Raw genomic sequence first — 16,316 nt, 5'->3', positions numbered from 1 at the left:
AACTTTTTTAACTGTCCCATGAGAATGTTCGCTTATCAACTACACCTCGAGATCTCGCTTCGTGATGTACAGTGTGTCCACCATGAACCTGACACATTTCATTTGGCTGCCAAAAATCAATGAATGGAAATAAGTTGGTAACATGCATTGCAATATGTAGAGAAACTGTGGAAATTTCGTTGGCTATTTTTAAAAACCCGCGCGAGAGGTTGTATAACGTGGCGCTGTCGTAGCGTAAGTCAAAATGGCGACAGCGCAAGAGCGAGCACAAGCGATCTGGTGGTATGCTGAAACAAATTCGGTGATTCAAGTGCAACGCAACTTTCGGCGCGTGTTCCAGAAGGAGCCACCATCACGGAACACCATTAAGACATGGAAACAGTACTTTTTGGCAACGGGAAGTGTGGTGAAATTGCATGGTGGCGGTAATGTGCGCGTATCAGAGGAGTGTGTAGCAGCAGTGAGACAGGCGTATGAACGAAGTCCACGCAAGTCAGTTCGACAAGCGGGACGAGAACTGCAGATGCCGAAGTCCACGGTACATAAGATACTGCATCGCTCTCTTGGGTTTCATGCATACAAATTGCAGTTGGTTCATGAACTGAAACCAGATGACGGTAATAAGAGGCAGGCATTTGCTATCGACATGTTACAGCACATTGATGAAGACCCAACATTTTTAACTCGCATTGCTTTTTCTGATGAGGCCACTTTTCATTTATCGGGCAAAGTCAACACACATAATGCGCGTATTTGGGGGTCAGAAAACCCACGCTGCATTGTGGAACACATTCGTGACATCCCGAAATTAAATGTGAAATGCGGATTGATGCACAATTTGATCATCGGCCCCTTTTTCTTTGCAGAAAAAACAGTTACGCGCAATACCTATCTCGACATGTTGGATCAATTTGTTGTGCCTCAGTTAATGCATTTGCAGCCGAACGTCATCTTTCACCACATTGGAGCCTGATCGTTCGAGAATTTCTCGACACACAATTTCCCGGTCGCTGGATTGGGCGTGATGGACCGACAAGATGGCCACCTCGATCACCGGATATTACCCCTCTAGACTTTTTCTTGTGGGGATATGTCAAGAACAAAGTGTATACAGGCCACAAAATTCGTTATATTCAACAGCTACGCGGCCGCATAAGAGATGCCGTCAATTCCGTTACGCCCGAGATGCTTCAGAAGACCTGGCAGGAAATTGAATTCAGGCTAGATGTTCTTCGTGCAACGAGAGGATCTCATGTTGAGGTGTACTGATTTTTTTAATAAAACTTGGTGAGTTACTCTTGACATTGCATGCATTCTTTTCTTTTTACCCCAAGCAGTATGAATTATACAGCAATTTCAAATGTGTCAGGTTCATGGTGGACACCCTGTATTGTGGTCTTCAGTCATTATCTGACCTGTTCCGACACAGAAGACATACCATCGAGGTACAGGTTTCCCAACGTTTATTTTTGTGTATAGTTGTAAATTACTTTTGTAGGCATAAGTTTCTCTTCAGGCATTATTAGAATGTTTTCTCTTCAATTGTTTTCATAATCTGTTATAACATTATTTAAATTGCTAATATTAAGCTGCTCTCACTGGACGATCAGCTCAAGCACGAACTTCTTCACTTCACTTAAAGATTGTTAAACTCGCACTGAAGACAGAAATCAGTTTCATTGTTGATTCCAGAAGCTTAAGAAAGGTTCCTCTAAACACCACACTTCTCTGACTAAGGCTACCAACACAGATTTTCACGTAACTAATTATAAAATATTAGATGGCGTTAATACTTTCACTTACCCTAACAGCAAAATAAAGGAATACATAAAAATAGAAGTACGAACATGTCAGCAGAATGACGAAGAAACGCTGTCGCACTAGGTCATAAACTATTAATGAAAGGGATAGGACGACCAATCAAAGGATGTATGATTTAAATTAATACGTCATGATTATAATTATACGTCCATGTGACATGCGTTCTCCTTCAAGTTAGGCTACTATCAGCGTGAAATACTTCTAGAAATGTCATTGACATACAATTCTCGCAGTGATAAGAGAACATAATTTTTCACTCCAAAATATTTTTTTGTTTCGTTCGGTATGGCAATGTATTCAGTTTTATGACACTGACTCAAAACAAATGAAGTGTGGGTTTTCCGCTTTATTCAACAAGAAATATATATAAATATTAAAGGTAATGTTTAATGTGAAAATAACATTCATAAAGTAAGCATGTCACCCTATTTCATGAGGTTACACAAAATTTCTCTTTTTATAATTTGTGTTCTTTTTTTATTTTTTATGAAAGCGGTCATACAAGTCATATTTATGCTCAGTGTAGTTCACCTTAACTTACTTTAGAAATATCAGCCAAATACAACAAAAGCTTAGAAGTAAAGTGGATTTAAATGTTATAGAGTGATAGGTTACATATCACAACGATCTCCTACGTCCTTTTAGCCATCTGGAAGCAGAAATATCTGCTAAGGTAACAAGTAATAATAGGAACTTAATGTTGTACTGATGTTAAAGTTCTGATCCGAATTTTTATATTCACTGAACCGCCATTTAGATTTTCTGTCTATAGACAATTTATAAATTAACTAATAGGCATATAGTTAAACTTAATATAACCGCCAAACAAAATAATACATTATGCAACGAGCCTATAATGATAGTAATTAAGAAGCGAGTATGGATGTTTATGAAACGAGCGCAAGAGAGTTTCATAATTTTCATACGAGCTTCTTAATTAGCGTTATAGGCGAGTTTCATACGACTTTTTATGCTCGACCATATTTCTAACTTGAAATTATTCAGATGTATACATTTTATTTGTATCTGACAAGATCGGAAGTGACCTTGTTCTAGGTCGTGAATTGTGAGATATGCGCAGACGCGAAAGTATTGATTTTTTCCGAGGAACAATAATGTCATTGACCTTGATGTAATCCCGTTAAACTTGTTATAACCTTGATTATTGAACTCGACATTGAAAAACGAGATGACAAATTGAATTTATTTGAATATTATTTACAATTAACGGTAATTATTATAGTAACAGAACATAACCCTCTGCGACACTATTGGATTTCCAGCCTCCGTGACTTTTCGCTAATTCTCTTTCGATTGCATATCCGAGAATAATCGATACTTGCGGTTTTATAACGGTACAAAGCTGACTTGTTATTGGCTGAACACTATAAGCTGAGTTGTAATTGGCTGAACACCTGTACTTTAATGAGTAGGTGTACTTTAATGACATGCATTAAAGGACTGCTACCAGGTGTATAATTACTACATTTCGGCATGGTCGAGCATAAAATTATATTAATGACAGTTTATTGTAAAGCAACGTCGTGAATTTACAGGTTGCCAAAATGATAAAGTATAATGATATAGTTTGTTACTGGTAATAAATAACTACCAATTTTTAAATTAATATAAAATGGTATTTCAGAAAATAAGTTTGGGCCTACAACAAAAGTAATAATAAATGTCAATTCAAATAAAATTCAATCTTCGCCTATAAACTAAAGTACAAATGATTTTGAATAAGCGCAAGGACTCCCTAATTACGATGATAACGATTTTCTTAATTTTAGTTACAGGTAGTCCACGACATTTCCATACTTCCACAAAATGGCGTAGTATAGTGCCACGTGCACCCACCTTCAATTCAAATAATGTTGGTTCATAAATGATCTCTTTTTTTTTTTTTTTTTTTTAGTGTTTACTTCCTCAGGCTGACCTTTAAGGTATTATAATCGAACAATAGGGACAATATAACCTTTTTTACGGAAGAGGGACTCGAAGTCTTGCACTGCAAACTGAGACTTACTGTGCTTACCACTTCCATTCTATGAATGATTGGGTAGTCGAACGGCCGCACCTTGTCCTTCAGGGACGAGCTAAAGTTTTTCTTTTTATATATTTTATGTTACAATTATTAGTAAAGTAAATAAATAAATAAATAAATAAATAAATAAATAAATAAATAAATAAATAAATAAATAAATAAATAAATCCAAACTTACTTACAAATAGCTTTTAAGGAAACCGGAGGTTCATTCCTGCCCTCACATAAGCCCGCCATTGGTCCCTATCCTGAGCAAGATTAATCCATTCTCTATCATCATATCCCACCTCCCTCAAATCCATTTTAATATTATCCTCCCATCTACGTCTCGGCCTCCCCAAAGGTCTCTTTCCCCCCGGCCTCCCAACTAACAATCTATATGCATTTCTGAATTCGCCCATACGTGCTACATGTCCCCTCCATCTCAAACGTCTGGATTTAATGTTCCTAATTATGTCAGGTGAAGCAAACAATGAGTGAAGTTTTGCGTTGTGTAACTTTCTCCCTTCTCCTGTAACTTCATCCCGCTTAACCCCAAATATTTTCCTAGAAACCTTATTTTCAAACACACTTAATCTCTGTTCCTCTCTCAAAGTGAGAGTCCAAGTTTCACAACCATACAGAACAACCGCTAATGTAACCGTTTTATAAATTCTAATTTTCAGATTTTTTGACAGAAGACTAGACGACAAAAGCTTCTCAACCGAATAATAACAGTCTTTTCCCATAATTATTCTGCGTTTCATTTCCTCCCGAGTGTCATTTATATTTGTTACTGTTGCTCCAAGATATTGGAATTTTTCCACCTCTTCGAAGGATAAATCTCCAATTTTATTTCGTACAATATTCTGATCACGAGACATAATCATGTACATTGATGTATCCTATTCAATTTTGTGTGTAAAATTGTAGTGTACTTTGTAAATTTGTAGTATTTTTGTAACGCAGTTTTTACTCCTGGTTGAGAACTCTGCCAGGTTAAATAAATCATTATTATTATTATTATTATTATTATTATTATTATTATTATTATTATTATTATTATTATTATTATAGAGGGACAGATTATATAGGGATAGGGACCGATGGCGGGCTTATGTGAGAGCGGCAATGAACCTGCGGATTCCTTAAAAGCCATTTGTAAGTAAGTAATTGTGTACGTTTTAAGAATTCACGGTAAATGATATGACCACAAATAGATTATTGGTTATTCTGCATTGTCCTGAAACTTAACATTTCAAAACACGTGCAGGTTCCGCCATTAGGAAATCGGTTATAGATGAATATCGAATAAAATACGCAGCACTACAGTGTTATAGAAAGTATATAATTAATTTTTTGGTACTTCAATTTCAGTATAGACATTTTAGGAAATCATTCGAATGTCCTTAAATATCCTGTCTCCATTTTTAAACTTATTTGTTAATGAATTCATAACATTTGGAATTATATACACTGCATTAATGAATGAATAAACGAATAAGTGAATGAATGAATGGAGTGAATGATTGAACGAATGAATGAATGAATGAAGAAATGAAGGAATGAATGGTGTGAATGAATGAATGAATGAATGAATGAATGGAGAGAATGATTCAACGAATGGAGTAAATGATTGAATGAATGAATGGAGTAAATGATTGAACGAACGAACGAATGAATGAATGGAGTAAATGATTGAACGAATGAATGAATGGAGTGAATTATTGAACGACTGAATGGAGTAAATGATTAAACAAATGAATGAATGAATAAATGGAGTGAATGAATGAACAAATGAATGGAGTGAATGAACGAATGAATGGAGTAAATGATTGAACAAATGAATGAATGGAGTGAATGAATGAACAAATGAATGAATGGAATGAATGAATGGAGTGAATGAACGAATGAATGAATGGAGTGAATGAACGAATGAATGAATGGAGTGAATGAACGGAGTGAATGATTGAACAAATGAATGGAGTAAATGACTGAATGAATGGAGTAAATGATTGAACGAATGAATGAATGGAGTAAATGATTGAACGAATGAATGAATGAATGAATGAATGAATGAATGAATGAATGAATGAATGAATGAATGAATGGAGCAGATGATTGAACGAATGAATAGAGTAAATGATTGAACGAATGAATGAATGGAGTAAATGATTGAACGAATGAATGAATGGAGTGAATGATTGAACGAATGAATGGAGTAAATAATTAAACGAATGAATGAAGTGAATGATTGAATGAATGAATTCATTGAATTAAATTAGTTCATAAATTAAGTTACTACTTTACCTTATAGATTTATCTAAATTTAAATAAATATGTAGTGAAGAATATTGCTGGAGAACCTTTTAAGTGTAGTGCAAATATTTGTAATTTAAATTTATGTATTGTATTGATTAAGGCTGGTTGAGTGGAAGAGAAGGCCTTATGGCCTCAACTCTGCCAGCGAAAATAAAACATTATTATTATTATTATTATTATTATTAAATGGAGAAAATGATTGAACGAATGATTGAATGGACTAAATGATTGAACGAATGAATAAATGGAGTAAATGATTGAACGAATGAATGGAGTAAATGATTGAACGAATGAATGAATGGACTAAATGATTGAACGAATTAATGAATGGAGTAAATGATTGAACGAATGAATGGAGTAAATGATTGAACGATGAATAAATGGAGTAAATGATTGAACGAATGAATGGACTAAATGATTGAACGAATGAATGAATGAATGAATGAATGAATGAATGAATGAATGAATGAATGAATGAATGAATGAATGAATGAATGAATGAATGAGAAGATAAACATTCAAAAGATAGGTATGCGAAAACGTAACCGTGCAGTGAAAATTGCGGTTGAGAAGTGTCTATGTGATCTGCAAGCCTGTTGGATAGTTGTGTCACTCCGATTTTGAAAAGGAACATCAAATCATTTCGAAGGGGAAATCCGAAGATGGACGTAACGTAAAAGATACCTACCACATGTGTGGGGAGGGGGATGAACCACAATAGAGGATCGCCGAAGATGTTAAAAGCCAGCACAGGATGTTGAAACCCCGCATTTCTACTCTCTATGGTAGACGAATAAACTGATGGGAATCCGCAAGAAATAGTTGTGGATTGGAAAGAGAGGAAACTGTTCAGTAATCTTTATATGAAACGAGTCAAAGTCAGGACAGGAGAAATAATGTCTGAAGGAAGTGAAATAGGGAGAGGAGTACGTCAAGGATACTCTTATCATCTATCCTGTTCAATATTTACTTGGAGGATTTAGTGAAGAACAGTTTTCAGAACATGGGCGGAGTGATAGTAGGAGAAAGAAGAATAAGTACAGTACGATTATTTAGTCCTCACAGTCGCCGACAATGTGCGCCTGGGTCAGGCGAGTCCATTAAGTTACGCCAAGGGGTGTTCAGGTTAGTCTGTCGTTTGCTTTCAGAGCGATCGGATGTCATGCATGCGGTAGAGCGTTGTGTTTCCTGTACAGTTAAGTGTACTACATACCTTTACCGACCGCTCGCCCTTATCTCTACTCCGGAACTCTCCCCACTACTCCTATTACTTCCCCTCTTTCGCGTCGCTGAGCTGTCAGGACTAAATAATCGGTCTGTACGTAACATTTGTTGATGATACGATTTGTTAGCAGAAGAGGAGGCGATACTAAGGGATATGCTACTAGAGCTTAATGAGAGCTTTGATCAGTATGGGATAAAGATAAATGCAAATAAGACGAAGACCATGGTTGGCAGAAGAAAAATAAAGAAGGTAAACGTGCAAATACTAAATGAGGCAGTGGAACAAGGGGACAACACCAAATACTTGTGGTGTAATTATTGTAAGAAGTACCGTAACATGATCTGCTGTCAAGAAGTCAAAAGGAGGATATCAATGGCAAAGGAAGCTTTTAATACGAAAAGGAGCATCTTCAGCGGACCTTTGGAAAAAAAATAATACACTAGTAAAGTGCTTTGTGTGTGTTGTGGCATTGTATGGAGCAGAAACATGAACATTACGACGAAGTGAAGAGAAGTAACTTTGAAATGTGGATATGGAGAAGGATGGAGCATATGAAATGGACAGACAGAATAAGAAACCAAGCTGTGTTGGACAGAGTGGGTGAAAAAAGAATGATGGTAAAACTGATCAGGAAGAAGAAGAGGAATTGGCTGGGTCACTGGTTGAGAAGAAACTGCCTTCTGAAGGATGCACTGGAAGGAATGGTGAACGGGAGAAGAGTTCGGGGCAGAAGAAAATATCAGATGATAGACATTAAAATATATGGATCATATTCGGAGACTAAGAAGGCAGAAAACAGAAAAGACTAGAGAATGCTGAATTTTCAGTGAAAGACTGCTTTTTGACAGTACACTATGAATGAAGGAATGAATGAATGACATGTAATTTAATTTCTCATCCAGTTTAAATATTTAAGTTCGGTAATTCTCTGACTTATGAATATATTTCTGTTTCGATTTTATCTTAGATATATCTATAACTTTCTTTAGTATTAACATTATATTATCAATCCTTTTTATCCTCTGACTGACTGGAAGAGAAGGCCTCACGGCCTAACTCTGCCAGAAAAAATAAAGCTTGATGATGATGATGATGATGATGATGATGATTACTATTATTATTATTATTATTATTATTATTATTATTATTATTATTATTATTATTATTATTATTACATATCAACTGCCTCTGTTTTTCGGAACCTGCGAGGGTTCTATTCCACAAATAGCGATTAATTTATTTCATTTATTCGCAGATGAAGTGTTTAAACATTCTCATCATCTGTGCATTGCCTATCTGCATCTCAGAAGCTGCAAAGATCCTGGGCCTCATCAACTTCACAGGTCGGAGTCACTATGCCGTCTTTCACACATATTTCAAAGCCTTGGCAGCCAGAGGCCACCAAGTGGAAGTCTACGGCCACCATCCGCTGGAGAAGCCGGTGCCAAACTACACAGACATCAGCATGGCTGGTCCTACACTATTAAGTGATGTTTCCATAGACCAGCTCTGGGGAATGGGGACCTGTGGAGTTCTGACATATTTCAGTATCAACATGCTGAAGACATGTCGCACTGTGTTAAACAATGAAGAAGTACTGAATCTCAAGAACAGCAATGCAACATACGATGTCGTCATCACACAACTTTTGGGGTCAGACTGTTTGATAGGTTTTTCCCATCTTTTCAAAGTCCCGCTTATCAGTATAATAACCAGCACAAGTTATCCTTGGACAGGATATCGGCTTGGTAATCCTGAAAGCCCAGCGTACATACCGAATTACTTTCTTCCTTTGACAGATCAAATGAATTTCTGGGAAAGATTAGTAAATACAGTGTTCTACTGGGTTATGAATCTTTGGTATTACATTGCATTACATATTCCCACAGAGGAAATGTTGAAGAAGCATTTTGGGAATGACTGTCCATCGTTGTATGAATTACAACGTAGCATTAGTCTCATCCTGGTGAACAGCCACTTCTCAATCAACACTCCCAGACCTGCAGTTCCGACGTTTGTGGAAGTAGGTGGACTGCATATAAACAGCGATGGAAAATTACCAGAGGTAAGTGTATAATTACTAGACCTCCGATTTTAGGCTGCTGATTTTTTTCTACAGGGATAACCTTAAACTACAGTGGAACTTTGATATCTGGAAGTGTTTTGGGAAATGGATAATGCTTTGAGTTATAAATAATTCGAGGTATAGGAAATATGCTATAAAAACCTCTATTTTAATTACTGACAAATACAGTAGCGTGCTGTAATTAGGTGCTGATATGTCGTAATACCACAGTATAGTGTATACAATCACGAAGCTTGAGTTGTTGAGGGTACTAGGAACAATAGACTGTGTCGGTACTTTTTCGCATTGTCTGTAATGAGGCGATAGTAGCGTCCTAGTGGTTAGCAACTATCTATGGATGCATATTCCCTATGTATTGAGCTTCGTGACTGCATATACTAGATTGTGGTAATACTATCACTATTACTACTGTGCAACTAACTACGCATTGAATTGAAATAGTTAGTACTTACTTAAGACCAGCTTGATATTAATAAATTTAAAGTTTGTATACATATATTTGTCTTTCTTTTTTTTCTTCTTTCTTCTTTACTTCAAATGGACTGGACTAATCCGAAATATTATGACTTCTCATTACCGCACCCACAGTACTACCGTTGCAGATACTAGGCCTAAAGTAGCCAAATTTTCTCTTAAGTTTGGAAAGTATACAGTAAACTTTACCTGGACATAGGTAAACCAATGATCTGCTGTATTTTTCGAATAGTGGATATTCAGGATTGTCTGTAGACCACATCTCTGCTTTTCAGATTGACAATTTTGTATTTTTATTAACACAGACGAACTCTAACGCTGATTTTCAAAGCAAATCGCTCTGAAATACTGTCAAACTTCTATTTGTATGTAAAACTCAATGGACGTTCCAAATATGTAAAATTCAATATAGGGTGCCATTTAAAAACTGTTATTTTTTGCCACATCCTGGGCATGAATCAATACTTCTGTGAGACCCACAGCCATAAGTTTTAGTTAGATATCTTCAACAACTTTTCTTTTTAGTATTTTTTTCATCAAGTGAATATATAAAGAGTTATTAGCAATATTCCACACTTAATTAACACACTCTATATTAGGTTGGAGTGAATCTATACAGGAAATTGTTTTTATCTGTTTTTTAATTGTAATAGTTACAAAAATCTGTCTTTTCACTTAACTTAGGAATGTAAAAAATATGGAGTTTCTATATTTAATTTCTGAGGTGCCGCAAGGTCTTTGAAGTTTCTAAAAATTATAATTTTTATGTATTTTTGTTCTATTCTATTGTTTTTCACTATACAGCTAGTGAACTGCTATAAAAATCACATATTTAAACTTTATTTGGAAGACTTTAAATGGGGGTTGCGGTATAAAGTATTTTTGAGCAGATCCAAAGCGGCAATATTCCATATTATATAAAATATGACAAAAATTCCATTTGAGCCAATTAATTTTTTAGTTAGAATTTATTTTTTTCCAAGGTCGTATTAGGATCTAACTAAAGCTTAGATTCCGTTTACATTTTTATTTAGGAATAATGAAGAATAATCATAACTGAACCTGATAATGAAAGAAAATAATTGTTGGAAAATTTGCAGAAAACATCACACAACGAGTAATTTTTCTTTGTTTCAAAAGCATCTTTTTGCAAGATAGAAGTCTTCCTCTGATGAATCATTTCTTTCCGAGTGATATACGTTAATGGAATACGGAACTACATGTTGGGATCCCTATAGAATATATCAGATAAATTCCTTAGAAAGAATCCAGTATAGGGCAGCTAAATTTGATAAGGTAAGAGAGAAGATGGAAACGATACGATAAAAGAACTTAAATGGGAAACTTTGGAAAACAGACGTAGGAAAACTAGAATAACATCATTGTATAGAGCACATCTAGGTCAGAAAGCATGGGTAGACATAACGGCTCGGTTAGAAAAGCCAACGTACTATGGTAGGAACGATCATTATTTTAAAATCAAATGTAGGAAACAGAAAACGGATGTAGGTAAATTCTCATTTTTAAATAGAACTATAAATGATTGGAATGACCTACCTGCAGCGGTCTTTGAGGGCTGTCCTTCCTTAAGGAGATTCAAGAATAATTTAAAAAGTGCAAATTAAAATTAAGGTGACATTCAACATTTAATTTTTTAAGGTGACATGTATTTATCTAGCCTGACGAGTTTACTTCCTTGGTTTGAATTGTAAATTATTTAAAAATAGCGTGCAAGAGGGCCTTAGACTAGAAATGTTTAGTTTAAATGTAGTTCTGTTTATAAGTATGCATAATGATGTAATTATTTGACTTATTTGAACTGTTGTATCAGTGAAGCGAGGTGAGTCAGTGAAGTTATGGTTTTACAGTGCCGTGAACAGTTCCGATCAGTGATAATTTATAGCGTCAATGAAATGTGTTCCATAGTGTCAGTGAAATGTGTTACAGAGTGTCAGTGAAATGTGTGCTAAAGTGTCAGTGAAATGCGTCATAGTGCCACTACAGTGAATGAGATGAGAGTAAAGTGAAAGACTACTGAAACTTATGTAGGACCTATACATAATTATGTAGGTTGTGTTGTAAAATTAGGTATTTTATTTATGTTTTATTATTATTGTGTTAAATTGTATTGTGTATTCTTATTGTATTGTGTATAAAATTGTATATGTGTTGTAAAATTGTATTGTGTATTGTAAATTTTATTGTGTATTGCTTATCATTTTATTGTGTATTGTTAATATTGTATATACCACTGCCACCCGGTGCTTGCCCACTTGCAGTGTAAATAAATACATAAGTACATACATACATACATACATACATACATATGGATAACTGAATGAACAGGTCAAATTAACATCTTTCTTTCTATTCATTGACCTTGTAAAAATTTCTTTCTTCTTTCCGAACACGGCGGTCTATCACAATAAGTTATTACAGTATTCAATTTTTTTTGCATTTTCAACTGCATATATTAAATAGTTCGTTTGCTTCTTCTTTGAATTTTGCAATTTTGTCACTGTAGTTGTAGTTACTATGTTGTTTCTTATAAGGCTTCATTGAGTTTCGTATTGATCATTGTAAGCACGAATCAGTTGTAATATTCTTGCATGACTGACTGTCGGAAAGCTATCTTTACCCAGATATCTTTAGTTTTGACAGCAACTCTTTCTGAAATCTCTCCAACAGTAGGTTCTTTTGATCTGAAATCAGGTTTTAATTCATTTCTGACCCATAGATTGTATTTTATTACGTCATGATAGGTAGGTAATTGTGATGGTTTCAGCACCTCCGGCATTCCGAATATAGGACAGAAGATCAGATTTCTTGTCTTAATTAGAGCCGTTGTTCTGATTTAAATATCTTGCAACATAAGAAGAATTAATTTACATTAATTATATCGTACCTAAGAGTTTTGTGATTAGCCTATGTCCAATTTTCTTATAAATTGAGGTTTCTGTGACACTTCAAGATGAAATAACAGGAGACCAAAAGTAAGCAGAGTCTTTTAACATGTTTTTTTTTTTTAATATGCAGAGTCTTTTAACTAGAGAACGTTCTCTCGCTAAAAAATCTGAACCTCTAAATTTTGTGAAAATTAAAAAATACGGTGCTCTTGGGACACCTCTTAATATTAAGCTACACAAAAAATATTTTGCATTATTTCTTATATTAGCACAGTCTAGTACATAGTCACGAAGCTCAATACGTAGCAAATATGCATCCATACATAGTTGCTAACCACTAGGATCGCTGCTATCGACTCATTACAGACAATGCGAAATAGTACCTGCACAGTCTATTGTTCCTAGTACTCTGATAAACTCAAGCTTCGTGACTGAATGTATTAGAATGTGATATTAGCCCACAACTTTTACCTGGTATTACAGTTTGATTCCATAAACTTCATATTTTCACTCCACCCTACTGTATATGCATTAATTGTTTACAAATAAACTCATGAACTATCGTTAATGTTATTGGAAACAGTGCAAATGTAAACTGAAAGAGAGTATTTTTTCACCCCTTTTTGTTCAATGGGATTGTGTGGCAAGGTTTACTATATAGAATATCCATTTTTCGCTCATTACGCCCTATATTTCCTATTCTTGGAAGTAGGACTATGCGTAGAAATATGTCTTATCTCATAGACGTGTTCCTGTCAGGGAAGCTTTATAGTTTATAGTGGCAGTGCAAAGTATTTGAACAGTGAAATGTTTTTGAAGTGTTAGTGAAATCAGGATAGAATCAGTGAAATGTGTCGTAGTTCCAGTGTAGAGAGTGAGTTGACAGCGAAATGAGTGTAATGTTGAAAGGTACTTGTGCAGATATGAACATATCATACTCGTGGGCTTTAGTTCGATCTTAGATTTAAGATACAAATTAGATTTATTTCAAATGTTATTTTAAGTGATCGTTTCATTTAATTTAGGATATTCCCTGTTATTATTATTATTAGACATCGGATTTTTAGGCACTAAAAATTGCAGTTTTAGGCGCCTAAAATAAGCTCAAAATTTGTAAAATTAGACTCTATTTCAATGAAAATAGGCATTTTAGGCACATCAAGGTATCATACTTATTTCTTTCACTGAAATTTTTAGTTATACACTAAAATACGCACAAAAAAGTATGTTTAAACATTAAAAAAGAATACTATATTATATTTATAAACAGAGCTGCACAAATTTAATATATTGAAAATAATGAAATAATGATTATTGATATCAAGATTACTCATTTTAAGTTATTGAAATTCAGTTCCATGCTCAGACTTTATTATAATTATCTGCACAGTACACCACCAGAATTTTTTCTAAATTCTCCACAGTTAACCTTTGCCTTTTGTCACTGAGAATCATTTTGAAAGCAGAAAAACTTCTTTCAACCGAAACTGATGTGAGAGGCGCAAATTTTAAATTACGTACAATAGAAACATCAATACTTACTGGAACATTTACACTTTCCCCCGATATCACTCTTGATACTTTTTCCAACAATGAAAATCCTACATTCTTATTTAATACGTTGTCCCACTTATTTTTAACTTTTTTCCCAGTTTCGCCCAAAGCAGAATGTAGACTATGTTCACTTGAGCTTCCTTTACTATTGCTATTTGGCTACAAAGAGATTGTTTTTCACGTTCTACTTATTCAATGCTTGCAGGTATGAAAGAAAAGTTTGATGTTATGTAGGCAATATCGTTTTTCACTCGTGAGTCATTCAGACAATCTTTCACTGCTTTCACACACGCTGCACTATCAGTTTCAGGTAATTTATCAATAACTGTGACCACTTCTTTAAAATACTTAGAATAATACACCACTGACTGAATCCAGGTTCCCCATCGTGTAACAACCGGCTGAGGTGGGAGTGGGATATCTGGAAAGTTCTCTCTGAATATTGAAATCCTGGATGGGGCTTTACAAAAACATTTTTTTGTGTTAGAAATAAACGAATTGACAAGAGGAAATTCATTCCGGATTGTTTCAGAAACCCTGTGAAGGCCATGTGCTAGACAGGTTACATGCGTGAGGTTAGGATAAAATGTTTTAAGAAGTGGAGCTGCAGCAACCATGTATGAGGCAGCATCAGTACAAAACAACAGAACTTTAGAATCGTCTATATTACCTGAGTATAAATACTGTAGGTCTTTATTTACAAAATAAGCAATGGCTTGGCTATTCAGTTTCGAAAGTTCCTTAACACATACGAGGTGTGGAATCGAAGGTCCATCAGGACTAAGTTTTCCTACTACCATATTTGCTATTACCTATTCATAGGATCTGAGGTTTCATCCACAGAGACCCATATGTAAGAATCACCTATATCCTCCCGAATGGAAGCTAAAGTTTCATTGTATATTCTGTCTAAGTAATTTTTTCTTAGGGTCGATTCAGATGGGATATTTTGTTTGCAGTATTTTTGTAAAAACTGTCTTAAAACCGGATTTTTCAATTGCATTCCAGGGAATGTTAGCAGCAACAAACGCTCTGGTTAAATCAGCATAGAAATTGCTGCTGAGATTGGATGAAGTAGGCTGTGTTAGTAAAGTTAGTTGCAGTTGATTTTTCTGCTGAGCTTTAGCCTTACGAGCCGCTCCTTGCACGTGCTGCTTTAGGTGGCACTTCTTTTCTTGCGAAATCTAAAAATGCAAAGTAAACTGAATTAAAATAAAATCCTAATTGTTGTATTGCCGTATTTCTATCACAAAGTTAGTGGGTTCGAACAATCAAAATTTTAATGACCTGCAAATACGGAATTTAAAAGGTTAAAGTGTAGTGGTCTTAAAAAGAATTATACATCAGGATAGCTCAGTCAATGTATAAATATTATAGGCCTACTCATTAAAATGAATAGAATTTATATATTTCAACTATTGTTACATACCTGTTTGCTACAAATCTTGCAGAATATTATTTTTCCATCATAAGTGAATTCTGAATATTCTGTTAGCCATTGCCGGATCAATGTAGATTTTGCACTTATATTTTTCGGCATTATCGCGTTAAACTTCACAGGAAAACGTCCTACCGCTCAAAACTTCTCAACACAAATAAGGTGAGGGAAAGAGCAACTGTTAACGAGCATTCAAATGAACCGTTGTTATTGAGATTCAATTGGACAAAAATACAAAGTTCCACTTACTGTTGCATTTCCTGGTAGTGTTAACACTAGGAGGGCCATTCTTTTAAATATTTTGTAACGGTTTACCCTACTAATTCGCAGTTTTACGACTTTTCATAAATATTTGAAAAAACACTCTTTCTCCAAAAATTGTGATTTTATGACACTCTGAAGGGCAGTACAGTTAATCGGTTTCAGACCGAAAACAGTCATTTTTATAGTATAGTATATCTCTGAAT

The 16,316-nt window shown here is 34.9% G+C and overlaps 1 protein-coding gene across 1 annotated transcript in view; it reads left to right on the top strand.

Annotated features, from left to right (window-relative positions):
* Nucleotides 1-244: 244 nt before the first annotated feature.
* LOC138695163 (UDP-glucosyltransferase 2-like) overlaps nucleotides 245-16,316 on the top strand; it is a 33,941-nt gene continuing 17,869 nt past the window's right edge. Inside the window, exons 1-3 of the mRNA XM_069819621.1 lie at nucleotides 245-538; nucleotides 8,647-9,061; nucleotides 9,281-9,456. Of these exons, the coding sequence (XP_069675722.1) occupies nucleotides 245-538; nucleotides 8,647-9,061; nucleotides 9,281-9,456 (885 nt within the window). The remainder of the gene's footprint in view (nucleotides 539-8,646; nucleotides 9,062-9,280; nucleotides 9,457-16,316) is intronic.

This window comes from Periplaneta americana, chromosome 2 (assembly GCF_040183065.1).
Source record: "Periplaneta americana isolate PAMFEO1 chromosome 2, P.americana_PAMFEO1_priV1, whole genome shotgun sequence".
NCBI lineage: Eukaryota > Metazoa > Arthropoda > Insecta > Blattodea > Blattidae > Periplaneta > Periplaneta americana.
This window is presented reverse-complemented; position numbering and strand designations above follow the sequence as displayed.